This window comes from Giraffa tippelskirchi, chromosome 1 (assembly GCF_054371585.1).
Source record: "Giraffa tippelskirchi isolate mGirTip1 chromosome 1, T2T-mGirTip1v1.2.pri, whole genome shotgun sequence".
NCBI classification, from domain to species: Eukaryota; Metazoa; Chordata; class Mammalia; order Artiodactyla; family Giraffidae; genus Giraffa; species Giraffa tippelskirchi.
In genome coordinates this window covers 11,735,614-11,761,478 of record NC_137275.1, presented here as the reverse complement: position 1 = coordinate 11,761,478, position 25,865 = coordinate 11,735,614, and the positions used below count along the sequence as shown (strand labels likewise).

General features: G+C 46.8%; 1 protein-coding gene across 4 annotated transcripts in view; it reads right to left on the bottom strand.

The window, feature by feature from the left end:
* Window positions 1-25,865, bottom strand: part of SLC2A9 (solute carrier family 2 member 9) — a 203,679-nt gene that overhangs the window by 161,203 nt on the left and 16,611 nt on the right. For all 4 annotated transcript variants that reach the window (XR_014053398.1, XM_081489056.1, XM_081489147.1 and 1 more), the window contains exons 3-5: window positions 22,263-22,423; window positions 11,378-11,502; window positions 3,192-3,337 (exon numbers count right to left, since the gene is read on the bottom strand). Coding sequence is in view for 3 of the 4 variants with exons in the window: in XM_081489056.1 (XP_081345182.1) it covers window positions 3,192-3,337; window positions 11,378-11,502; window positions 22,263-22,423 (432 nt within the window). In the remaining variant the exon portion in view is untranslated. The remainder of the gene's footprint in view (window positions 1-3,191; window positions 3,338-11,377; window positions 11,503-22,262; window positions 22,424-25,865) is intronic.

Sequence of the window (25,865 nt, the reverse complement as noted above, 5' to 3'; positions counted from 1 at the left end):
TCAGCAGGCAGGTTCTTGACCACTGAGCCACCAGGGAAGCCCTGTGGTTCTGGCACCAAGCTCCTAAAACCCTTGGTATTTCCTAATTGATGAGTTTATGACAGTGAGGTTACTTTTGGACTACACCTAAGGATGGCTTGTTGCCAGGTGAATCGACCAATTGATTAGAATGTTGGAACTTTTGGTCCCACTCTCTAGATGACTGTGGAGGGGAGAAAGGCTGGAGATTGAGTTCAACGCCAATGACCAATGTTTAATCAATCATGTCTATAGTGAAACCTCCGTTAAAACCCAAGAAGATGGGATTTGGAGGGCTTTCTGGTTGGTGAACATATTTTTAAAACATGGAAGCCCCATACCCTTTCCCCACACCTTGCCCTAGGCAATTCTTCCATCTGGCCGCTCTTGAGTCACATCCTCTTATGATAAACCAGTACCTAGTAAGTAAACTGGTTTCCTGAGTTCTGTGAGCCACTTTTGCAAATTAATTGAACAAAAGGTGGGGTCCTGGGAACCTCTGATTTATAGCCTGTAGGTCAGAAGCACAAGTAAAGACCTGGACTTGAGATTAGCATCTGAAGCAGGTTCAGTCTTGTGGGACTGAGCCCTTAACCTGCGGGCTCTGACACTGTGTCTGGGTGGATAGTGTCAGAATGGAGTTGAAGTGTAGGACACCCGGGCTTCCCTAGTGGCTCAGCAGTAAAGAATTCACCTGCAATGCAGGAGCCTCAGGAGGAGCGAGTTCGATCTCTGGGTCGGGAAGTTCCTCTGGAGAACCCACTCCAGTATTGTTGCCTGGGAAATCTCATGGACAGAAGAGTCTGACAGATTACAGTCCATGGGGTCGCAAAGAGTTGGACACAACTGAAATGACTTAGCACGCACACCCCTCAAGTAGGACACCCAGCAGGTGACGTAGGGAAGGGGTCCACAGGATGGGACTGGAGTCACAGTCTTAGTCACACTCCCAGAGAACCCAGAGGGTCCCATCTGGACTGTGTAAGACGCACCCCACATGTCGGTGTGCAGGCAGGCAGATTTGGGTTCTGGCTTCAGCTCCAACAATATTTTTACTAGTTAGTTCTATCCCTTACCTCTCTCAGCTCATGTTTCCACGCCTGTAGATACGAGCCACTCACAAAGCAACCGTCAGGTATGAATGGCATTAAAGATGTGCTTCACCCAAGCACCATCAATATGAGCATTTGTTAGGTTTGTTTTGGTTGCCGCCTGCCTCCTGGTGGGAGGCAGCCCAGGGCAGGGTTGGTCAGCCCTCCTCTGTTCAAATGGCCAAAAGTGGTGGCCATTCGACACTGACCTTCAGCCGTGGTTTATTCTCCTCCCTCCTGGTCCTCTTGGGGAAGAGGGAAGGGGATGACACTGCTTCCCCAGGAGGCATCTTCACCATTCTTCCTTCCTCATCCTCCCCGGACACTCAGGCAGCAAGGCTGTGGATTCCATCACCCCTCCTCTCTCTCCTCCTGGGCACTGCTTCAGTCCCCACCTCATCCTTCCCTGGCCAATAGCAAGTCCCAGTTAGGTCGCTCTCCCCCCTTTGACTCCTCCCCCTCTAGCTCACACCTGCCCCCTACCTTCCCAGAGCCAGCTTCTCACTCAGGTCTGGCTAGGTCACTCCCTTGCTCTAGCATCACCCAGGGCTCCCTACTGCCCCAGGAGGAAGTGAACTGCAGCTCAGCGAACAGGTGCCTTGCCTCTCACATTTCCCATGCCCAGTCTTCTCTCAGCCCCCAAGCCGCTCCCAGGTCTCTCATTGCCCCATTCCCATCTCAGGGCTTTTTCTTTAGTTATTCCCTTTCTCTTTGGGGTCTTCTCTCCAAACCCCCTCATCACCTGCCTAACTGCTCACCCTTCAGGGCTCTGTTTAGAGGCTGCCTCTTCTGGGCAGCCTCCCTTGATCACACCCATCCCCACCCCAACCTGGGCGAGGTGCTCCTCCTTGCCGAGGCCACGCAGCAAGTGCATGGCTGTGCTGGGATTTAAAGTCAGGGCTTCCTGCTTCCAAAACAGAAAGCCAATCACCGAAGACTGTGCAATTACATACGAATGTGAGAAGGAATTCTAGATTCTTTCTAGTTTTTGTCATTACAAAAAAAAGAAAGAGCTGCAGTAAGCATTCGTGTACATATTTTTGTACAAACCTAATTTGAATTTCTCTGGGATATATGCCTGCTAGCACAATTGATAGGAGGTATGGGAAAGGAATTTTTAGCTTTTGAGAAACTACCAAATGCTCTTTCCTTAATGGCCATGTCATTTCACATTCTCACTAGCAGTTTAAGAGTGATCCAGCTCTCTGAATGATTGCTAGAATCTGGTGCTTTTACAATACATATTTCCCAATGGATCAGTGGTAAAGAATCCGCCTGTCATGCAGGAGTTGTGCGTTCGATTCTTGGGTCAGGAAGATCCCCTGGAGGAGGAAATGGCAACCCACTCCAATATTCTTACCTGGAAAACAATCTCATGGATCGAGGTGCCTGGTGGGCACCATGGGGTCACAAAGAGTCAAACACAACTGAGCAACTAAGCACATGGGTAAGAAAGACTCAGGAGTGAGGTAGAGCTGAGCCAAACACTGGAGAGATGCCCAGCATATACTAAATGAAGACAGCAAGTAGCAGAACAATATACTGGGTTGGCCAAAAAGTTCGTTTGGGTTTTTCCATAAGATATTATGGAAAATATTTATGGAAATATTATGGAAAATACTCCATAAGCTATTATGGAAAACCCAAACGAACTTTTTAGCCAACCCAGTGTATGGTGTGATTCCATACACACACACACACACACACACACACACAAAACACACATACAAAACACTACGTGTATTTAAGTTTATCTAAGCAAAGTCAAAGCCTAAATGAACATAAGTGATCTGTTAACAACAGCCATTGGGCGGATGGATTCATACATTCTGTAAGTTTTGAACTGGTTTGTATATTCTTTATTTTCTAAAATGATACTCAAACCCAATCAAAGAAACTCAGCAACAACTTTTCTCCAATAATAGACAAAACGCTTGAGTGCTCAAGAATTCTGAGGCGTAGGGACACGCTTTTGGAGGAAGAGCTCACCTCTGACGGCTCGTCGTCTGGTAAGGGACACGGGGATCGGGGATGGAGACACGAAGTGAGAACGAATATGGCTGGCTGGGAAGCCACACTTACCTTTCCCAGCAGCTCCGGGAGGCCCAGCAGTTGCCCTGCGAAGACGCCGACGCAGATGAAGATGGCGGTCACCTGCCCCAGAGAGCCGCGCATCTCCTTGGGCGAGATCTCACTCAGGTACATGGGGAGCGCGCTGAGGGCGATGCCTGTGGAGGGAGCACGGCCGCCATGAGAGAGCTGCCTCCTTCACAGAAGATGCTGGTCCCGGGACCTCCTTCTGCTTGGCACGTGACAAAAATAGCGCTGTAACCACAGCACCAATCAACGTGCTTCAAGTTAGGTTGGATTCGCACCAGTTTCTAGCCTTCAGGGAACCCTTCCTGTGAAGGGCTGCCCCAGTTTATAAGCTGAGCACCTTGTGCGTTGCATCTCAGCCCAGGATAACTTTCTGGTTCTGCACACAAGGCAAACACGCCGAAGGTGCAAAGAGATGGCATTATCTCCGAGGTTGCAGCATAAATCAGATGCTATTTAAATTTTTATCCCAAACACACATGTTGATATCATCAGTCCTCATGAAAAAATCAAGCGACCACAGATCAATTTGGCACATGGTTGCTTAGGAGCAGTGGAATAGAGAGGAACCTGCAGGATTCAAGTCCCACAGCCCTGCTTTCCTCTCTAGGTGGCCTTGGAAGTAAACTGGCTTCTCCTAGCCTGGTTTCTCATCTATGAAAGAAGGGTCATGATAACTGTCTATTCCAATTGTGGTGGGAACACTGAGACTACACACAAAGCATCTAGCTCATGTGGGGTCATTGGATGGACGTTTGGAAAACTGTTAGGTCTTCACCCTGACAGTCCTGCTACCCTCTAGGAATAATTATCATTACTTCCCTGGGTGGTTCAGGCTTCCCTTGTAGCTCAGCTGGTAAAGAATCTGCCTGCAATGCGGGAGACCTGGGTTCTACTCCTGGTTGGGAAAATGCCCTGGAGAAGGTAAAGGCTACCCACTCCAGTATTCTGGCCTGGAGAAGTCCATGGACTGTGTAATCCTTGGAGTTGCAAAGAGTCGGACACGACTGAGCGACTTTCACTTCACTTCATTTCCCTGGTGGCTCAGATGGTAAAGAATTTGCCTGCAATGCAGGAGACCTGGATTCAATCCCTGGATCAGGAAGATCCACCTGGAGAAGGGGATGGCTACCCACTTAAGTATTCTTGCCCGGAGAATTCCATGAACAGAGGAACCTGACAGGCTACAGTCCATGGGATTGCAAAGAGTCAGACATGACCGAACGACTGACACAAACACAAAAGGCTATTAGGAAATATTAGGGCCAGTAGAAAAGAGGGGGCGTGGGGCGTGGTGAAGGACAATACGTGTGCCTCCTTCACAGGGCACCTGTGCAGACTGAATCCCTGGAGGCCAGGGGATGCTCAGCAGAGGGCCAGGCACATGGGACTCTGTCAATTAATGGAGACCCTTCTGACTTGACCCCACTCCAGTACTCTTGCCTGGAAAATCCCATGAACGGAGGAGCCTGGCGGGCTGCAGTCCATGGGGTCACTGAGTCGGACACGACTGAGCGACTCCACTTTCACTTTTCACTTTCATGCCCTGGAGAAGGAAATGGCAACCCACTCCAGTACTCTTGCCTGGAGAATCCCAGGGACGGGGGAGCCTGGTGGGCTGCCGTCTATGGGGTCGCACAGAGTCGGACACAACTGACGCGACTTAGCAGCAGCAGCAGCAGCTTCTGACTTGTCTGTTGTGAAATGATATGGAAAAATAAGATGCTGATGGCTCAACAAGTGAGGAGCTAGCCACTGTATGATGACCAGCTCATCCCAGTTTGCAAGGGACCAACCTGGCTTTAGTGCTTCCCCTAAAGTGGCTCAGTGGTAAAGAATCCACCTGCCAAAGCATGAAACACAGGTTCTATCCCTGGGTTGGAAAGGTCCCCTGGAGGAGGAAATGGCCACCCGTTCCAGTATTCTTGCCTGGGAAATCCCATGGACAGAGGAGCCTGGCAGGCTACTGTCCATAGGGTCACAAAAGAGTCAGACACAACTTAACAACTAAATAAACAACAGTGACATCCTGGCTTTAGCACTGAAAGTTCTGCATCCTGGGAAGATTCTGAGTTTTAGACAAACAAGGATTGTTGATTAACCGGGGCCCATGGTGTGGCACCAAGCACCTCACACACCTGAGTGCACCCTCTCAACCTACGACCCCATTGCCTACCATTCTCCCTGCCCCTTGCCCCCAGGTGTTCCAACCATAAGGTTTCAGGACACTCCATGTTCATTCTGATCGTGGGATGTCAGGCTTCACTGCTGTTTCTCCCGAGCGCTCTGTCCTCACAATTCCATGGGCGGATGCTCTCCTATCCCTCCCGTCTCAGCTCGGCCTCACTACCTCCTGTTAATGGGACCCAAGGGGGTCCTTTGCAGACGTAGCCAGGTTAAGGTGAGGTCACACTGGATTAGGGTGGGCCCTCAACCCAGAGACTGGTGTCCTTACCAGATGCTAAGACACTTGGAGACACAAAGGGAAGAGGGGCACTTGAAGATGGAGCAGAGAGTGGAGTGGGGGGTCCACGAGCCAGGGATGCAGCACCAGAAGCCAGGAGAGGATGTGAAATAGGCTCCCCCTCAGAGCCTCTGGAAGGCACCAACCCTGCAGATACCTTGATTTTGGACTTCTGGCCCCCAGAACTCTTTTCTCAAGCCCCCAAGTTTGGTGACTGCAGCCAAAGGAAATTGCAACAGCTCCTCACGAGGCCTTCACCTCTGGAAATCAACCCGTCCCCATCACTCTTATGTCCAGTCTACGTTCCTCATGGCATCTAGTGCTTTTTGAAAGTTATCTTGATCAGTATTTACAGTGGACCCTTGAACAACATGGGTTTGAACCGTGCAGGTCCACTTATACTTAGATTTTTTAAAAAACATATTTATTTTGTTGGCTGTGCCACATCCTAGTGGCAAGCACACAGGATCTTTAGTTGTGGCATGCAAACTATTAGTTGCAATATGTGGATCTAGTTCCCTGACCAGGGATTGAACCTGGGCTCCCTGCACTGGGAGTTCGGAGCCTTAGCCACTGGACCACTAGGGAAGTCCCCTGGAGAGTTCTTAATGCAGCAGACATGGGCTTGCACCCCTGGGAGTGTGGGCAGCCCTGGGAAGGCAGTGGGAGGAGCCTGTCCACCACAGTCATCCACAAACACATTTGCACTCTGATCTCGACTTTACAATCTGCATGGATTCAGCCTCCAATCCATGTTGCACCGTGTTTGTTTCAGTGTCAAAATAATGTGTTTATTTTTGCTCCAAGCCTTCTGGAAATAGGACACTTTAGGCAGGTGTCTGACATTTTCTGCGATGGTTCCAAATATTCCCTCTGAGAACCTGGCTGGAGCAGCACAACCTCCTCAAAATCCTCCGGGCTTCTCATTTGGCTTTAAATTATTTACTTTGAGCAGGACAACAGCTCATCTCATGACCAGCAATTTTCTTTTCTTTCTGACCTGCTGCCTCACCTTAAGTGCCCTCGTATTCCAGTCTCTGCCTTGAGACGGTCTGGTGAGAATAAATGACACGCAGCTACCACGTCTTGGCTCAGCAGCAACAGGCCACGTTCCAGGAGTCAGAAAGAGTGTGTCTCCCCCCACTAACTTCTTGATTTTTACATTTTTCTACTTCTTTTGGAAAAGTTCACAGGACAAGAAGTCTAAAAGATGTTTTCTTGAATATGTGGTTTTATAAAAAATGGCATCTCTCTTCAAACCCGGCTTATTTTTAATTAAGGAAATTCAGAGAGCATCCAGTTATGCATAATGAGTAAGTGTCACCTCCCCCAGACTAGCTGGACAGGCAAAGTAGCAAGAAAGAGGCTAAGTGGGTAAAATACAAAACTGCCAGGAAGACAGGCTTCAGGGGACTCCATCTGGAAAGGACTTGCAGATGCTCCCATCTCACCACCCTTCCTCCTGAGCAGGCAGGGACCTCAAAACCAGACGATCTGTCCTGATCTTGGATCTGTATCTTGTTGTTCATTCACTCAGTCATGTCTGACTCTGGGACCCCACGGACCACAACACGCCAGGCTTTGCTGTCCTTCACTGTCCTCCAGAGTTTGCTCTAACTCATGTCCATCGAGTCGGTGATGCCATCTGACCATCTCATCCTCTATCACCCCCTTCTTCTCCTGCCTTCAATCTTTCCCAGCCTCAGGGTCTTTTCCAATGAGTTGGCTCTTCCTATCAGGTGGCCAAAGCACTGGAGCTTCAACTTCAGCATCAGTCCTTCCAGTGAATATTGAGGGTTGATTTCCTTTGGGATTGACTGGTTTGATCTCCTTACAGTCCAAGGGACTCTCAAGAGTCTTCTCCAGTGCCACAGTTCAAAAGGACCAGTTCGTCAGCCTTCAGCCTTCTCTATGGTCCAACTCTCACATCCATACATGACTATCTTGTTAAGAGAATAAAAATGATAACAGCAACAATAATGGCAATGATACCATTACCGGTGTTGTGGGGTGGTAGCAGGGCCTGGAATGTACTCACTGTGTACACAAGGCACATCATTAAATTTTACAGTCCCTAGCACGAAGGCTTAGGAGTACTTTGTCCTTTCGCATATGAGAGAAAGAGGCTAAGACAGGAAGGTAGACTGCTGCCACCCATGCTCCCTGTGTCCCCATCCTTGGGTGGTTAGACGCCTCTCACCGACTCTGCACCTGGCCATGGCACTCACCTTGGCCAGCTGGACTCTAGCAAGTGTGTCCAAGCAGACTAACAAGTGCTCGGAGATGGGACTTGCCCCTCTTGGTGCTCCCTGGAACCCCAAAAATCTCCCTGGAAGAGGCTTCACCCCACTGTTTAGGGGTGAGAGACCACGTGGAGGAGAGACGAGCCAGCCCTTGGGATCCCAAGACCAGCCCACCTGCCGACAACCAAACAAGTGCATCAGAACATCCAAGATCATCCAGCCATGGACCAGCCCGCAGCCAACCTCAGCCATGGGAGAGAGCCCAGCAGAGCCCCCAGATCAGAACAGCCCCAAGGACCCTCAGAAATGTAAGCTCAGCAAAATGCCTATTGCCGTAAACCATTATGGTTCTGCCTTTTTTTTTCTTTTATCGCAGCAAAACCTAACTGAAACAGACAAGGTGATGAAATTAACCTCGTTAAGTGTCAGAATCCAGGCCATCCTAATTCACAGTCTTCACCTTTAATCACTTTACTGTCTCAAGTCTCTGAGCCTCAGGGTCCTCATATGCAAAATGACAACAAAATAGCCTTTCATTAAACTACAATTGACTTACAATATTATATTAGTTTCAGGTGCACAAACATCATAGTGATTCAATATCTTTATACATTACAAAATAATCATGGCTAAGTCAATTTACGATCTGTCATCATACAAAGTTGTAATAGCACTGACTATACCCTCTATGATGTATATTCCGTCCTGTGACTTTTTTATTTGATAACTGGAAGTTTGTACCTCTTAATCTGCCTCCCGCATTTTGCCCAACTCCCCCACCTCCCGCCCTCTGGCAACCATCCGTTTTTTCTGTATCTATGAATCTATTTCTGTTTTCTTATGTTTGTTTGGTTGGATACGACTGAAGTGACTTAGCATGCATGCACAGGTACATCTGCTCTTTTCTTTTGTTTGTTAGATTCCAATAAGTGAAAACATACAGTATTTGTCTTTCTCTGACTTATTTCATTTAGCATAATACCCTCTGGCTCACAGGCCATTAAATACAGTCTACAGGGACTTTCCTGGTGGTACAGTGGATAAGAATCTGCCTACCAACGCAGGGGACACGGGTTTGATCCCTGGTCTGGGAAGATTTCACATGCAGAGAAAATCTAAAGCCTGTGTGCCAGAACTACCGAGTCCACGTACTGAAACTACTGAAGCCCTGCAGCGCAACAAGGATCAGTCCCTGCTCTCCGAAGCTAGAGAGAGCCTGCACGCAGCAGTGAAGACCCAGCACAACCAAAAATAAATAAATAAATAAGCTTATCTTTAAAAAAACAGTCTACCGCCCAAATTTATCACAAGGGATGTTAGTTTACCAAATCCTGTTCTTTTCTAATATAAGCATTAGTATCCATACCTTCTCCTCTAACTGCATCCAACAAAGTGTGATATGCTGTATTTTCAGGATCATTCCATTAAAAGTATTTGAAGTTTCCCTTGTAACTTCCTCTTTGACTCATGTCATATTTACAGGTGTGCTTTTATTATTTTCAAAATTTGGAGGGGTTTCCTAAATATTGTTTGTGATTTCTTATATAATTACATTGTGGTCAGAAAATGGAGTTATATGATTTCAATCTTTTCAAACTTAATGAAGCTTGTTTTATGCCCAGCATTTGGTCCATCATGGTGAATAAACCAGGGCCATTGGGGAAAAAAAAATAACAGCCTTTCAGCGTTAGTAGTGGATCAAAGGTGAAGGAGTCTATGAACCTACTGGTCAGTTAGAAAATTCTGCAGGAACACCAGCCAGGATTCTCTCCAGTTTACATTCTTTCTATGGGTTTCTCCCTTCTCCTTGAACGCCAAGACGGAGGACTGAGAGTTTGGATTATGGCACAATCCTGAATTATTTCCCGCCAGCAGAGCAATGAAGGTAAATGAAGTCTCTTCCTCCCTGACCTCCTATCAGGCTCCTCACTTTCCTGCTTTATCATTCATGTCACTCACAATGCCTGGTGCCCTCAGCTTATAAGAGCAGGGTGAGGAAGGGAATTAGCCCTTAATGAGTTCATAGTGGGTTCCAGCTGCATCAGGCAGTTTATTGATCTGCGAAAAGTGAAAGTATTAATCCCTCAGTTTTGTCTGACTTTTTTGTGACCCATGGACTGTAGCCCACCAGGTTCCTCTGTCCATGGGATTTTCCAGGCAAGAATACAGGAGTGGGTCACCATTCCCTTCTCCAGGGGGTCTTCTCGACCCAGGGATCAGACTTGGGTCTCCTGTATTGCAGGCAGATTGTTTACAGTCTGAGCCCCTAAGGAATCCCTGTTTATTTATCTGTCTACCTTTCTATTTATCTCTCTATTGGGTTGGCCAAAAAGTTCATTTAGGTTTTCCCATAAGGTGGTATGGAAAATCCAAACAAACTTTTTGGCCAACCCTATATCCATCTCTCTGAACTCCTCCTGACTCACCAAGCTCCACCACACTGGCCTCCTGCCTCTCCCTTGAACTTGAGAAGCACATTTCTGCTTCAGAGCCACTGCCATCTTCTCTGACAGGAACACCGTTCTCCCAATATTCATTTGTTCCTTCCCCTTGGTTTATCTAGTCTCTGCTCATTTATTTCCTCCTCTGAGCTGCCTTCCCTGAATCCTATTTAAAATAGCCTTTGCTATCTTCCTGCTCTGCTTCATTTTCCTCCTAGGGCTTGTCACTATCTGCCTTATATATCTAGTTACGTATCTGTCCCCCTACCAGAACATAAGCTCCAGGTGTAGGGACTGGGGTTTCCTGTTCACCACTATGTCCCCAGCATAGAACACCAGGCACAGCATGTGCTCTGTAAATGCTTGGAGCATAAAAGAAAGAATGAATGAGTCAGAGGCCCAGACAGGAAACAACCCTCATAAAAACTCCCTGACATAAAAACCCACAGACCTCCTGGGATATGAATTTTATGGTGAAGATGACAAACAGAACACATGATGTGCAGAAAACCATCCCTGTCTTTGGTATCAGTTTGGAATCATCCCAGTCAACACTTCTGCATCAGAGGAGCATCATGAGTGGGTGGTCCATCCCATGGGGCTGCCCCACTCCATGCTGGATTCTTGCAACCTCGTGCATGTGTGAGTGCTAAGTTGCTTCAGTCGTGTCCAACTCTTTGCGACCATATGGACTACAGCCCGCCAGGCTGCTCTGTCCATGGGGTTCTCCAGGCAAGAATATTGGAGTGGGTTGCCATGTTCTCCTCCAGGGAATCTTCCTGACCCAGGGATTGAACCCAGGTCTCCTGCGTCTCCTGCATTGGCAGCTGGGTTCTTTATCACTAGTACTACCTGGGAAGCCCTCTTGCATCCTCGGTCTCTGCCAATTCAGTATCAGTAGGGACCCAGTCATGTGACAACCACAGAATACTTACCACATTTTGATACACACCACCCCACCCCCCAACTCCTCTGCCGGAGGAATATGTTACTGCCTCCTCTCCTGACACGATGAAGTCTCACCTCCATCCACGCCCATGATGAAACGTCCCACGATGAGCATTTCCAAGGCTCCAGCTGGGAGAGAACAGGCCATCAGCAATGCTGCAGAAATCCCAAACCCATTGTTGACCAGCAAAGTGTTTTTCCTGGAATAAAAAGAAAAGGTTTGATGAGGCTGCCCCTGGCCTGTCCATTCCAGGAGCAAGATCCAGACTCCTCAAGGATCCACCACCACTTTTGGCCGTGCAACCCTGAGCAAAGAATTTCCTTCCTCTGGGCTCAACACTGGGGTTGATTAGGTCACCTCTGAAGGCATCACCAGCCCTGACTCTCTGCAGGTTTCTCTGGTGTAGTATTTTATTTCATTGGTTCTAAGACCTTTATTTAACATTACAAAGTCAAAAATGTGTCTTATACTCCATGAGTCAGAGGTCAGATAGGAAAATGAAAACCACTGTTTTTAGTTTTTTAACAGAGAATTTTTAATGAGAGAGAACGTTTGTAGTTAGTCTAACAGAGAGAATTTAACATAGGGAATTGGTTAAGCAAGTATCAGGGGGTGGAGATGTCGAAAGGGGGACCTCTGAAGGGGGCGTGCTGTCCGTAGTGCTGGCCCCCCAGTTGGCTAAAATCTTCAGAAGTGATCTCTGATCCCATGGAGTCATTCTATCTCACTAAAGCCTCAACTCAAATGCACCCCCCTGACACCCGTTGACACGACTGCTTTCCCCAATTGCACAGCCCATCCTCTCATCCTGTTCTAGTCTCTCCACAGCCTCAACATTACAGGAGATTATCCTCCTGTTACGTGTTTTATGCTAGCTGTCCATCTTCCTATACTAGAAGGTAAGCACTAGGGGGCAGAGACTTTGTCTTATCACTGTATCCCCAGCAACTATACCAGTTCCTGATACAGGCAGGTGACCCATATATATTTGCTGCATAAATGAAGGAATGAATCTAGGAGTCAAGTCACGTGGACCCCGCTTGCCCCACATGGCCCAGCTCTGATCTGCCAAGAATCTCACTTTAGCTTCCACATCTGTGGGTTGGAGAGCTGCTGTTCTCCTGAACCCACCTCCAGTAATGTTCCTGCTTGGACAGCTCATACTCACTGAACAACTTTGGAAAGATTCCTTACTCTCTCTCAGTCTTGACTTGATTTACTCCCCTGTAAAATGAATATAATAATGTCTATCCTGTAAGGATTCTATGAGAATGATTTATGTAAAGTGCCTAGGATGTCACCTGGAATGTGACAAAAGAGACTCAATAAGGTAAAATAAACAAACAAACCATGATGACAGCTAACATTCATAGAGTCCTTATGATGTGCCAGGCTAAGTCCTTTATCCTCATTGAAGACCCTGTAAGTTAGGTGACTTACTACTATATTTCCCACATGAAGAAATAGATCTAGAAACTAAGATTTGGCCAAGGTCACATAGGGCTTCCCTGATAGCTCAGTTGGTAAAGAATCTGCCTGCAATCCAGGAGACCCCAGTTTGATTCCTTGGTGGGGAAGATCCTCTGGAGAAGGGAAATGCTACCCACACCAGCATTCTGGCCTGGAGAATTCCATGGGTTGTATAGTCCATGGATTCGCAGAGTTGGACATGACTGAGCGACTTTCACTGTCTTTCTTTCTTCAAGGTCACAAGCTATTCAATGGGATATTTGGCATTCCAGAATCCAGGATACTAAGCTGTTTGCAGTGGTGGCTACCGCATGTACTCACATTCATTCATTCTTTCAACAGTCTTTTTTTCATTCAGCTAACATTTATTCACTCAACACATGTTTGAAGCTGGACTGGGTGCTGAGCATCATTCTATGTTCTGGCACGCAGCCATGAATGTGGCCAAGTCCCTGCTTTTATGCTCCTCTTAATAAACAAGTAAAAATAAAACATGTGGAGCATATCAGCTGGTTAGAAATGTTGTCGAGAACGTGAGAGCAGGGGAGGGGGTGCAATTTTACACGGAGTGGCCAGGGAGGGCCTTGCCGAGAAGCTAACACCTGAGCACAGACTGAAGGAAGTGTGGGATTTGAAGAATGAGAAGACAAGATATTTGGACCCTAGGGAGCAGCAATCATGGCAGAGAAGGGCCAGACGTAGACTGTTTCAGCAACATTAGTGAGGCCAGTGTGGCTGGAAGCAGAGGAAACCCAGAGAGCAAGTAGTAGAAGGTGAAAGTGGAGGGGACTGGAGCTTGTAAGGGTAGCTTGTAAGGGGTCTGCAGGCCACCATGAGAACTTTGGTTTCTATTTGAAGGGCAGCCACTGAAGTTTCAAAGGAGAGAAGAAGCATGGCCTGATTTTAATAGACTGTTCCATCTTCCATGTTGACCAAGGGATGCAGGGGTTAAGTGTGGGGTCAGGGAGGCCAACGGGGAATATTGCAATAGATCAGGCAAGTGCTCACAGGAATTTGGATCAGGATGGTGGAGGGAATGAGCCATGGCCGGATCTTGGTGTGTTTCGAAGACAGAATTGATGGAATTTGTTGATACTGATATTTTGATTTATAGGAACAAAAATATACAGTCTTCATCCCTGGTTTCCAGCTCACAGTGCCCAAAACCCTTGGAATTTCCCAAGTGATAAGAACCATGGGGGCATCTTTTGTTATAATATTTCATCACTAGATCTCATTTCCTAACATTGCTTCAGAGCCAGAACAATGAAATCAATGTTGTGCTATTCACAACAAGCCCACAAGTGAGCTGATGTCAGTGAGGTGACTTTTGGAAAAGAACTAAGGATGGCAGGATAGTTGCCAGTGGAGCCAATCATGTGACTAGAATGTTGAAACTTTCAATCCCATCCTGACCTCCAGAGAGAGGAGAGGGGCTGGAGATTGAGCTCAAACAGCCATGACCAATGACTTAAGCAATCATGCCTGTGTAACAAAGCTTTCATAAACCCCAAAAGGACAAGGTTTGGGGAGCTTCCAGGTTGATGACCATGAATAGATTTGGGGAGAGTGGTGCATTCAGAGAGAGCACGGAATCTCTGCCCCCTTCCCCATCCCTTGTCCTATGCATCTTTTCCATCTGGCTGGTCCCAGTTATATCCTTCCATAATAAACCAGTGATCTACTGAGGAAAATGTTCCTCTGGGTTCTGTGAGCTGCTCTAGCAATTAATAAATCCCTAAGAGGAGGATCATTGGAAGTTCTGATTTATAGCCAGCGATTTTGGAAAGGAAATAAGGATGGGGGGATGGTTGCCGGTAGAGCCAATCATGTGATTAGAAGATTGAAACTTTCAACCCAGTCCTGACCTACAGAGAGAGGAGAGGGGCTGGAGACTGAGTCAGAAGCATAGTTGACAACCATGACTTGCTATTAGCAAGTCTGGAGTTGGAAGAGGGGAAGGGAAGTCTTGTAAGACTAAACCCTTAACCTGAAAGCCAAGGTAGGGAGTCTTTGGAACCTCCAGTCCAGAGCCAGTTGGTCAGAAGCTCAGGTGACAACCTGGGCTGGGGACTGGTGTCTGAACTGGGAGAGGGGCAGTCTGGTGGGACTGAGCCCTCGATATTGGGATCTGATACCATCCCTGGGTAGATAGTGTCAGAATGGAGTTGAATTATAGAATAGACAGCTGGTGTCTGGAGGATGTTTTGATGATGTAGGGAATACCCCCACCCTGGCCACAGACACTGAAAACTGGTATTCAGAACCCAAAATATGGGTGAGTTGGATAGAAGTGGAGAGAGGAAGAGGAGCCATGGATGCCTCCCAGGACTTGGGTCTGAGCTCTTGCATTGGATAGGATGGTGCATTTTGTGCTATGCAGGGGATGTTAAAATCACATTCAAGTTTGACTTGAAATACTTGCAAACTGGGCTGCACACCCTCTAAGCAAGTTTCTCATATTAATGAATTCCTTTCCAAAATAGCCCCCAGCATGACAATGTCCCAGTGAGGAGAGAAACCTTATTTGCAGATAATTCACAACAGTGACTCACTAGGGTTCAGAGATGGGGATTTTAATTATTGTGTTTCCATATTTTTCCCAGGGATGAACATGCAACAGAACAAGAGGGACCAGCACCATGCTGTTTCTGAGAGCAGAACTCCAGAGCCCCCTGGGACCCCCAACTGTGTACACCTGATTCAGTGCTTTGAGCTTCTCCAGTGATGTAGAATCTTCCAGGAGGAGCCTAAATCATCAGCTCATGGCAGAAAAGGGGTAACAAGGAGTTTGGAGGCCATGTCCTTGAGAAATGGTCAGAGGGACTGGGGACATTCAGCCTAGACAAGAGAGGGTTCAGGGGAAGTGTGAGAGCTGCCTTCCGCTATGTTGTACTTTACTCTGATGCACAGGACCATGATCGGGAGATACAGGAAGTACGATTTCAGTTTGGATTTGGAAAGTACTTTTCATTAAGCCCTAGTGAAATGGGGGAAATTCTGGAGATCCTGGCTCCTACCACTTACCCTTCCAACAATTCTTTGCCTGACCAAGCCTATAAGCCAAGATGGGATCTAGCTTCTACCATGTCCATCTATTCCGGCTTATCCAGCTTGAATTCTAAGGTCCATCGTTTTAAACATTCATACACCCTCCACTCCTTGATCCACTCACACTTCTCCTTCATTCCGTGTTTCTGCGATAACTCCAACCCTAGTTAGATCTCAGTCTATCTTGTACATGTGTACAAAGTTCATCTTGGCTGGGAAAAAAAATACATCGAATTATGTTGCCTGGTCTCACTTGAAATCCATGACCACCCAACTCCAGTGGTCTTTAAGCCCCCTACCAACCATTCTAGAGTCTCCTGTTTTGCTCAGTCTCCTGGTCTCCTAGGGAACTATTTCATGCATCTTCTCTCTCTTTTAATCCCCTTGTCCTGTTCCTCAGCTAGTGACCTTGCTTTCTAGTCCACCAAGAAAACAGAATCAATCCGAAGAGACGGTCCATATGTTCCTTCCATGTGATTCAACCTACCAGCATCTGTACCCATAAGCTCTGCCTTCCCTCCTGTTTCTATGGATGAAGAGTCTCCACTCTCACTTGAAACCGATCCCTTCAATGACCTACTAGTTCCCCACCTGCTCTGACCAGCTCAAGGTTATAGCTTCAGCAAGTTTCACCCCTTGGTACTGACTATCCATTTTCCCCTCCTTGCTGGAATATCTCATTAACATGCTGCTACAGCTCCCATCTTAAAACAAAACACAAAAAATGCTCCTGATCCTCCCTCTTCCTCCATCCACCACACCATTGTCTCTGCTCCCCTTAATGGTAAAACTCCTCAAAAAGATCCTTCAATTAAAAATTGAATTAATTTTAACAAGATATTTAAAAAGTGGTCTGCACTCACTGTCTCCAGTTCTTCTTGTTTCTTTCTCTCTTAAACCCATTCCCATGATTGTCTACTCCTTTGTGCCCTTGACACAGCTCTTGCCAAGACAACCAGCCACCTCTGTGTTGTTCAATTCACCACCCAGGGCTCAGGCTGGTCTTCATTTCTTGGCTGTGTTGGACCTGATTGATCACCATCTCCTTTCCCTCACTTTGTAGATTTCATTCAATGGTAAGACTGCTCCTACCTTGTTGGATGATCCTTGACATCTTCCCAACCCTCTGAAGGACCCCAGGCTCAGCTCTTGAACCTGTTCCTTTGGTCTCTGCCTTCTTGTTGTTATTCAGTCGATCAGTTGTGTCTGACTCTTTGTGACCACATGGACTGAGGCATACCATGCTTCCCTGTCCTTCACTATCTCCTGGAGTTGGCTCAAGCTCATGTTCATTGAGTCCATGATGCTATCCAATCATCTCATCCTCTGCCACCTGCTTCTCCTTTTGCCCTCAATCTTTCCCTGTGTCAGGGTCTTTTTCAATGAGTCAGCTCTTTGCATCAGGTGGCCACAGTACTGGAGCTTCAGCTTCAGCATCAATCCTTCCAATGAATACTCAGGGTTGATTTCCTTTAGGATCGACTGGTTGGATCTCCTTGCTGTCCAAGGGACTCTCAAGAGTCTTCTCCAACACCACAGTTCAAAAGCTTCCATTTTTGGTGCTCAGCCTTCTTTGTGGTCCAGCTCTCACATCCATACATGACTACTGTCTAGCTTTGACTAGACAGACCTTTGTCGGCAAAGTGATGTCTCTGCTTTTTAATATCCTGTCTAGGTTTGTCACAGTTTTTCTTCCAAGGAGCAAAGGGCTTTTAATTTCATGACTGCAGTCACTGTCTGCAGTGATTTTGAAGCCCAAGAGAATAAAGTCTGTCACAGTTTCCATTTTTTCCCCCATCTATTTGCTGTGAAGTGATGGGACCGGATGCTGTGATCTTATGTACCTCCTATGTAATCTTGTCTTAGCTCCTAGCTTTAAGTGTTACCTTTGTACTGACAACATCTAGATTTACTTCTGAGTTCTGGGCACTCTGGAGTGCTAGACTCACAAATCTAATTGTGCACTTAACATCTCCACTGGATGGGCTAACAGACAATTCAAACGTAGTGTACCTAAAACTGAGTTTCCAGTCTTGTTTCTTCCTATCCCCCCAAATCCTGTTTTTCTCAAGGGTTTCCCTACCTCAGAAAGCAACTGCTCAATATTCTGTAATATCCCAAATAGGAAAAGAACTTGAAAAAGAATAGATACATGTGTATGTATAACTGATTCACTTTGCTGTATACCTGAAACTAACACAAAATTGATAATCAGCTATGCTCCAATATAAAATTAAAAAAAATTTTTTGTAAAAAAAGCAATGCAATCCTTCCTCCTTGTGATTGTTCAAGGCAAAAAATGTTAGCATTATTTTTTATTTCTCTCTTGCTTCCCACATAGTCCATGAGCAGGGCTTGTTTTCTCTACTCCCAAACTCTTTCCAGAATGCAAACAATTATCACCATTTCTCTCTGTGTCTCATGACCAACCCGGTGCAAAACGAATCACTTCACCTGGCTTATGGCACGATGTTCCTAACCAACCTCCCTGAATCCACTGATAAGAGCAAGTCTTTCAAAATGTGAGTCAGATCACAAAATACTCTGGTAATTTCCCATCTTACTCTGAGTCAAAGCCTGAGTCCCAACCTTTCCCCACAGTGTCTTCCACTTCTGACCCCGGTGACCCTTCCTGCTTCATTTTCTACTCCTGGACTCAGCTCCAGCCATACTGACCTCCTGTCTCATCTTCAAAGGAACCCAGCCCATTCTTCCCCCAGGACCTTTGCACTTCCTGTTCCCTCTGCCTGGAGAGCTGTTACCCCAGGGACTTTGTCAGTTTTGTGCACCACCAAGTGCTTGGCACATAGCAAGCTCTCCATAATTATTTGTTGAGAAAAATAAATGTATGGGTGAATAAAAAGTATGCAAGCAAGAGAAGGATGGCCATTGGGGGAGTTAGGGTAGAAAAGGTTCAAGCATTGAGAACTCTTCCTCCATCCTTTCATATACCCAACAAATGTTTATTGCTTGCCTACTGTGTTCAAGCTCCTGTGCTGTGTGCCGGGGCTCATATACAGACACGGATCTTACATTGAGGAGCTCGCCTTTCAGGGGAGACGGAAATGTAACTAAATCATTGTAACCCCAAATGCCAAGTGATGTAACAGAGGGAAACACAGAGTCCTATGTGAGCTCAGAGAAGGCCAGCGTTGTTTCTGGCAGATGTGTGGTGGGCAGTGGATGGAGCTAGAGTAAAGGTTTGTTATGACTTTTAACTGTTACTTCCCAGTCATGTACATTTAATACCAAGTGGACTATGTCCTTAAAACCAACTGATGATACACAAACCTTGTGTACTGGAGAAGCTCCATGCTTTGGGTTTGCTGACTCCTTCTGTTTGAGACTTTGGTCTCTATGAGGTACCAATCATAGTCCTCAGCTTTGACAACCTTCAGTATCTCTGCACATAGTCAAATGTCCCTAATGGGGCAGAATTGGCTTCTTTTGAACAGTTAGCAAGCTCTCTCAGAGAAGTGAGATTCATGCCTGGGGCCTGTATGAGGAATGTTGGAAGAAGTTTGTGGCGGGGATGTTCAGTAGGAACCACATCTGTCTAAGGGGCTTAGGCCACTTCCCCCCACACGTGGGCAGAGGCCACCTGTTCACGAAGCCACCACAGCAAGGAAGAGCTGAGAGGAGAGAACACAGATGCCTTTTCTTATGACATTATAGGAGCTATTGGATTCAACTGAATTACATTTCAGCCATGTGAGCCAACTAATTCCCTCTAAGGCATAAGCCAGTCTGATATGGGTTCCTGCCATTGGCATTTAATAAGTGACTCGGGAAGTCCTGAGTGACAGAGACCTTCTGTGAATCTTATCTCAGTCACCCTTCAGAGCTGCCCTCTCACGTGGGTTGCTTACCTGAGCTTTACAGACTTGGGAGCGAAGGGGACACTCGTTGCCTCTCCTTGTCCTCGACCGCCTGTTCATGGCACTTCCCACAGTCAGAACGACTTGCACACTGAATTGTCCAGGGCCAGCCCCCTCTGCGGCCCAGAGCACCGGCCCCAGGCTGCGGGCATTGTCTCTCTGTGTTGCTAAGTGCAGACACAGTGCCTGGCTCCCCAGAGGTGCTCAAAAGCGTGTGCTGAACGGATGAACCGTGGCTTTGCTGGAGAATCTGATCGAGGATCTGATTTCAAAGCCTGAGTGAGTTTACCTATGGTTTCCCACACGTTTTCTCAGTTCCGATGAGGAGGGAAGAACTAGATCCACTGATACGTGGAGGAGGCCAATCTGAGTCAAACTGAAGGAATCTATTCACCATCGGCTCTGTCAGGCCCCTCAGAAAGAGCTGATGGTGAATGGGATGGGATGACAATGACGCTAGTGAACGTAAGTTGGATGCTGGGGCAGCCTTGAGGGATAAGTGCCCACGGGCAGATATAAGGTAAGCGTGTGTTACCGGCAATAGAGTCGGGGGCTGGAGGTGATTCCATCAACAGGAATAGGCAAGAGGACTAGGGCCACAGGCTTAGCAACAGCGCCTGGGAGATCCTGGAAAGGGGTGACAATTTGGAGGTCAGCTGGTCACTTACTCCTTGTCACACAGTCAAGGATGTCCCCAAACCGCTGCCAGCAGGACACTAACTACAATCTCCTTGGCAAGTGGAAGGACCATGGTGCCATAGCTGACATGTATGGGCTCCAACCTGAACTCAGGCAACGTGTGAGCTGGCTGAGCGTGGCCGGATGCTCTCACCTCGCTCATTCCCATTCTCCATGGATAGAACCCGTGGAGTAGAGAGAATTAAATAAGACAGTGGGTGTGAGTGCCTGGAGCACAGAGGGGCCTCAGAAAGCCCTGACTCCATCCCACAATCGGTATACCTCCTGTGTGTTGAGTTCCCATAGTTACTGCCCTGGAAGCGGCCTGGGGAACCTGGAGAATGTGGGCCCCTGCTCTACGTCGCTGGGATACCACAGACCTCGATGAGAATCACGTGGAGGTTTTTCAGGATGGCTTCCTGGCCCAGCCTTTGGAAAGTCTGCTCTGAACACCACCAGTTGAGGACATGAGGCCAAGTATGAAGTAGTGGGTAGCACCATTCTTAACAGTGTTTCTGTAACCCCAAATCTCAGAGGGATTTCCAGGGGTCTGATCCATTTCTCCACTAATTCAATGCAATATGGAGATTAGTGGGCCCCCTACTCTGTTTCCCCATGGAAACTTCTCTTGTGGGTTTCCCTTGTGGCTTAGCTGGTAAAGAATCCGCCTGCAATGCGGGAGACCTGGGTTTGATCCCTGGGTTGGGAAGATCCCCTGGAGAAGGGAAAGGCTACCCACTCCAGTATTCTTGGGCTTCCCTTGTGGCTCAGCTGGTAAAGAATCCGCCTGCAATGCAGGAGACCTGGGTTCGATCCCTGGGTTGGGAAGATCCCCTGGAGAAGGGAAAGGCTACCCACTCCAGTATTCTGGCCTGGAGAATTTCATCTGCTCTTTTGGTGCTTCCCTGGTGGCTCAGACGGTAAGCCATCTGCCTGCAATACGGGAGACCCAGGTTGAATCCCTGGGTCAGGAAGATCCCCTGGAGAAGGAAATGACAATCCACTCCAGTACTCTTGCCTGGAAAATTCCATGGACGAGGGAGCCAGGTGGGCTACAGTGCATGGGGTCACAGAGAGTCAGATACAACTGAGCGACTTCACTTTCTTTCTTTCTTTCACTTTACTATGTTTGGGTGACTCCCTACTATGTCAAGGTGATGATGAGAAAATAATATGGTGGATAATAATAGCTTTCTTCATTGAGTTAATGGGCCATTATCCCTCATTAATTTTCTCTAGCCCTTACAGCATCACCTGCAGGGTAAGAACTCTTGTCTCTATTCCACATATGAGAGAACTGAAGTTCAAATGTCAATATGGCAAATGACCTGGCCAAGGCCACACAGCCAGCAAGTAGAAGACTCATGATTCAAGTTCACATGTGAACGCTCTAAAGACTCTACTCTCTCCACTAAACACCTCAGTGTCCCCCAGGAAGTTGCTATGAGCAAGGACACAGAGCAAATGTTTGGGGGGAATTTATGGATAATGCAATCTTACATGAGAGAAGGCTTCAAGTAGGAAATAAAAGACAAAAGAAACACAGGGGTAAAGTGGATTTGATTGGAGAGGTTGATGTTGGGGAATTTCAACATGAAAGTGATATGGGAAGTGTTTGACATGGCCTCAATGTCTCTCAGTCAGGAGCCGATTAAAGAAATTATCATTCAGTCATGCAATGGAAGACTGTTTAAGCAACTGATTTTTAAAAAGCAGCTCTATAAGTGTTTTTGTGAAACCATCTCTAAGACACTGTGCTGACTCTTGTCCAATTTCTCTCACACCTAGGTCCCTCTCCAGCTGGACTGAGTGGAACTCTGTTGCCTGCTGCAATCCTGACTCTAATACATAGTATGGATATTACAGAGGGGCCCCCACTGACCTCCCAAGAAATTTTCCGATCAACTTCACCAGGAACGTCCCCACAAGTCCACCGATGGCGAATATGGACACGGTCACAGACCAGAGCAGGGTCAGAGTGTCCGAGTCTATGGGATGTCCATGCCTTATTTCCCATGACTTGTTGTAAAAGGACTTGATGTACTGAAAACAAACAACAAACCGTGTTATTCCACCCTGCTGCTCGAAGCCCGTCTGAATATAAACAAAATGACTTTTATGGAACACTGGTTTCATACCAGGCATTTTGCTAAGCTCTGTTTGAGCTCTGCTTCACTGAATCCTTCTAACAAACTTCATGGATGGACCTTATTTTTACATCCTTTTGCAGGTAGAGAAACTGAGGCTCAGAGAGACAAACTGACTTGTTCAGCTGAGTGGCAAACCTGGGAGTCAAACTCAGATCTGACTCTGAACCAAGGGGAACCACACAACAGAATCACCTTGGAAATGTGTTTAAAATGTTCATACCGAAAGAAGGGAAAATATTTGCCACCTTGGGGTGGGTAAAGAGTCAAGATAATAGGCAAAACACTCTCCGACATAAATCACAGCAGGATCCTCCATGACCCACCTCCCAGAATATTGGAAATAAAAGCAAAAATAAACAAATGGGACCTAATTAAAATTAAAAGCTTTTGCACAACAAAGGAAACTATAAGCAAGGTGAAAAGACAGCCTTCAGAATGGGAGAAAATAATAGCAAACGAAGCAACAGACAAACAATTAATCTCAAAAATATACAAGCAACTTCTGCAGCTGAATTCCAGAAAAATAAACGACCCGATCAAAAAATGGGCCAAAGAACTAAACAGACATTTCTCCAAAGAAGACATACAGATGGCTAACAAACACATGAAAAGATGCTCAACATCACTCATTATTAGAGAAATGCAAATCAAAACCACAATGAGGTATCATTTCACACCAGTCAGAATGGCTGCTATCCAAAAGTCTACAAGCAATAAATGCTGGAGAGGGTGTGGACAAAAGGGAACCCTCTTACACTGTTGGTGGGAATGCAAACTAGTACAGCCACTATGGAGAACAGTGTGGAGATTCCTTAAAAAACTGGGAATAGAACTGCCATATGACCCAGCAATCCCACTGCTGGGCATATACACCGAGGAGACCAGAATTGAAAGAGACGCGTGTACCCCAATGTTCATCGCAGCACTGTTTACAATAGCCAGGACATGGAAGCAACCTAGATGTCCATCAGCAGACGAATGGATAAGGAAGCAGTGGTACATATACACAATGGAATATTACTCAGCCATTAAAAAAAATACATTTGAATCGGTTCTACTGAGATGGATGAAACTGGAGCCCATTATACAGAGTGAAGTAAGCCAGAAAGAAAAACAACAATACAGTATATTAACGCATATATATGGAATTTGAAAGATGGTAACGATAACCCTATATGTGAGACAGAATAAGAGACACAGATGCATAGAACAATTTTATGGACTCTGAGGGAGAAGGTGAGGGTGGGACGTTCTGGGAGAATAGCACTGAAACATGTATATTATCATATGTGAAACAGAACACCATTCCATGTTCGATGCATGAGACAAGGGCTCAGGGCCGGGGCAATGGGATGACCCAGAGGGATGGGATGGGGAGGGAGGTGGGTGGGGGGTCCAGGAAGGGGAACACATGTAAACCCATGGCTGATTCATGTCAATGTATGGCAAAAACCACTACAATATTGTAAAGTAATTAGCCCCCAACTAAAATAAATAAATTTATTAAAAAAAAAAAAAAGAGTCAAGATACACATAGAAAAAAACCACAAAAGAAAAACAAAATGCTCATTTAGATTTCATCAGACTTAAAGTGCTCTGCTTTTCAGAAGGCATCATGAAAATTGGAAAGACAAGCCACCTACTGAGCTAACATATTTGCAACCCATGTAAGAGGATATTGGAGGTGGGGAGAGGTAAGTTAGGAGTTTGGAATTAACACATACATACTACCACACATAAAACAGATAAACAATAAGAAACTGCTGTAGAGCACAGGGAACTATTCTCAATATCTTGTAATAACCTATAATGGAAAAGAATCTGAAAAAGAATATATCTGTTCTCCCTGCAGAGATTCTGAGCCTGGCGCGCCAGCCCTCCCACCCATCTTGGGAGCTAGCTGCTCACTATTTTTTCAATGCCTTCTTTTTTAGCTTCAATCAGACAGACTTGCTGTTGTGTCTAACTCTTGAAACTCTATCAAAACACATAAATAATTCCATTTCATACTCACGAGAACCCTGGCGGGTGACACCCCTGTTTACAGAGGGAGCCAAGAGTAAGGTATTTGCCCACATGGCCAGTAAGTGGTGGAGAAGGATTTTTGCGAAGCCTGCCTGGCTTCAGAGCCTGAATACAACCACCCACCCGCGACTCTGCATGTCATGAGGAAGGTCTGAGAGTGAAGTACCTAAATCCAACAGGACATGTATTTATTTATTTTAAAACCGTCATCACAATATTTTTGTTAAATATCAGACACCTTTATTACTGTTCATGTTTGGCTGTGCTGGGTCTTTGTTGCTGCATGGGCTTTTCTCTAGTTGTGGCAAACGGGGGCCACTCTCTAGTTGCGGCGCCAGAGTTTCTCACTGCCGCGGCTTCTCTTGTTGGCAGCACAGGCTCTAGGGCACGTGGGCTTCTGTAGATGCGACACATGGGCTCAGTAGTTGTGGTTCCCGGGCTCTAGAGCACAGGCTCAATAGTCACGGGCTTAGTTGCTCAGTGGCATGGGGGATCTTCCAGGACTAGGGATTGAGCTCGAGTCTCCTGCATTGGCAGGTGGATTCTTTACCACTGAGCCACCAGGGAAGCCCAGGACATTTACAGGTGTAAAGATCAGTACTGATTAGGTCCTTGTTAAGTTGCCCTGTCAGGCCCCAAAGAGCGTAAGGAGGACACCCCTCAATAGGGCGAGAAACAGCATGGTTAGCACTGAGCCAGAGGGATGGAGTGGCCGCAGGAAGGCAGTTGGGCTTCCCTCATAGCTCAGTTGGTAAAGAATCTGCCTGCAATGCAGGAGACCCCAGTTCGATTCTTGGGTCAGGAAGATCCGCTGGAGAAGGGATAGGCTACCCCACTCTAGTATTCTTCGGCTTTCCTTGTGGCTCAGCTGGTAAATAATCTGCCTGCAATGCAGGAGACCCCGGTTCGATTCTTGGGTAGGGAAGATCCCCTGGAGAAGGGAAAGGCTACCCACTCCAGTATCCTGGCCTAGAGAATTCCATGTACTGTATAGTCCATGGGGTCACAAAGAGTCAGACACGACTGAGTGACATCCCTTTCTTTCACTTTCACAGGATGCCCCCAGGACTACCAACAGTGTCCAGACCTTCCAGAGAAGCTGGAGTGACTGGCCAGGACTTCCCAGGCTTCTGGCCCGATAATCAGGAGAACTTCTGGCATTGAAGTTCATTCTTGGATGTGACTTGGTCCCTACCACAGTCCTGCATGGGTTCCAGCAGCTGCGCTGAGAAGAGTCTTACTGATGCCTGCTCTCGACAGCCTTGTCTTCCCACGCCCGCAGCAATGACCAGCGTCCTGAGTTTACGTGC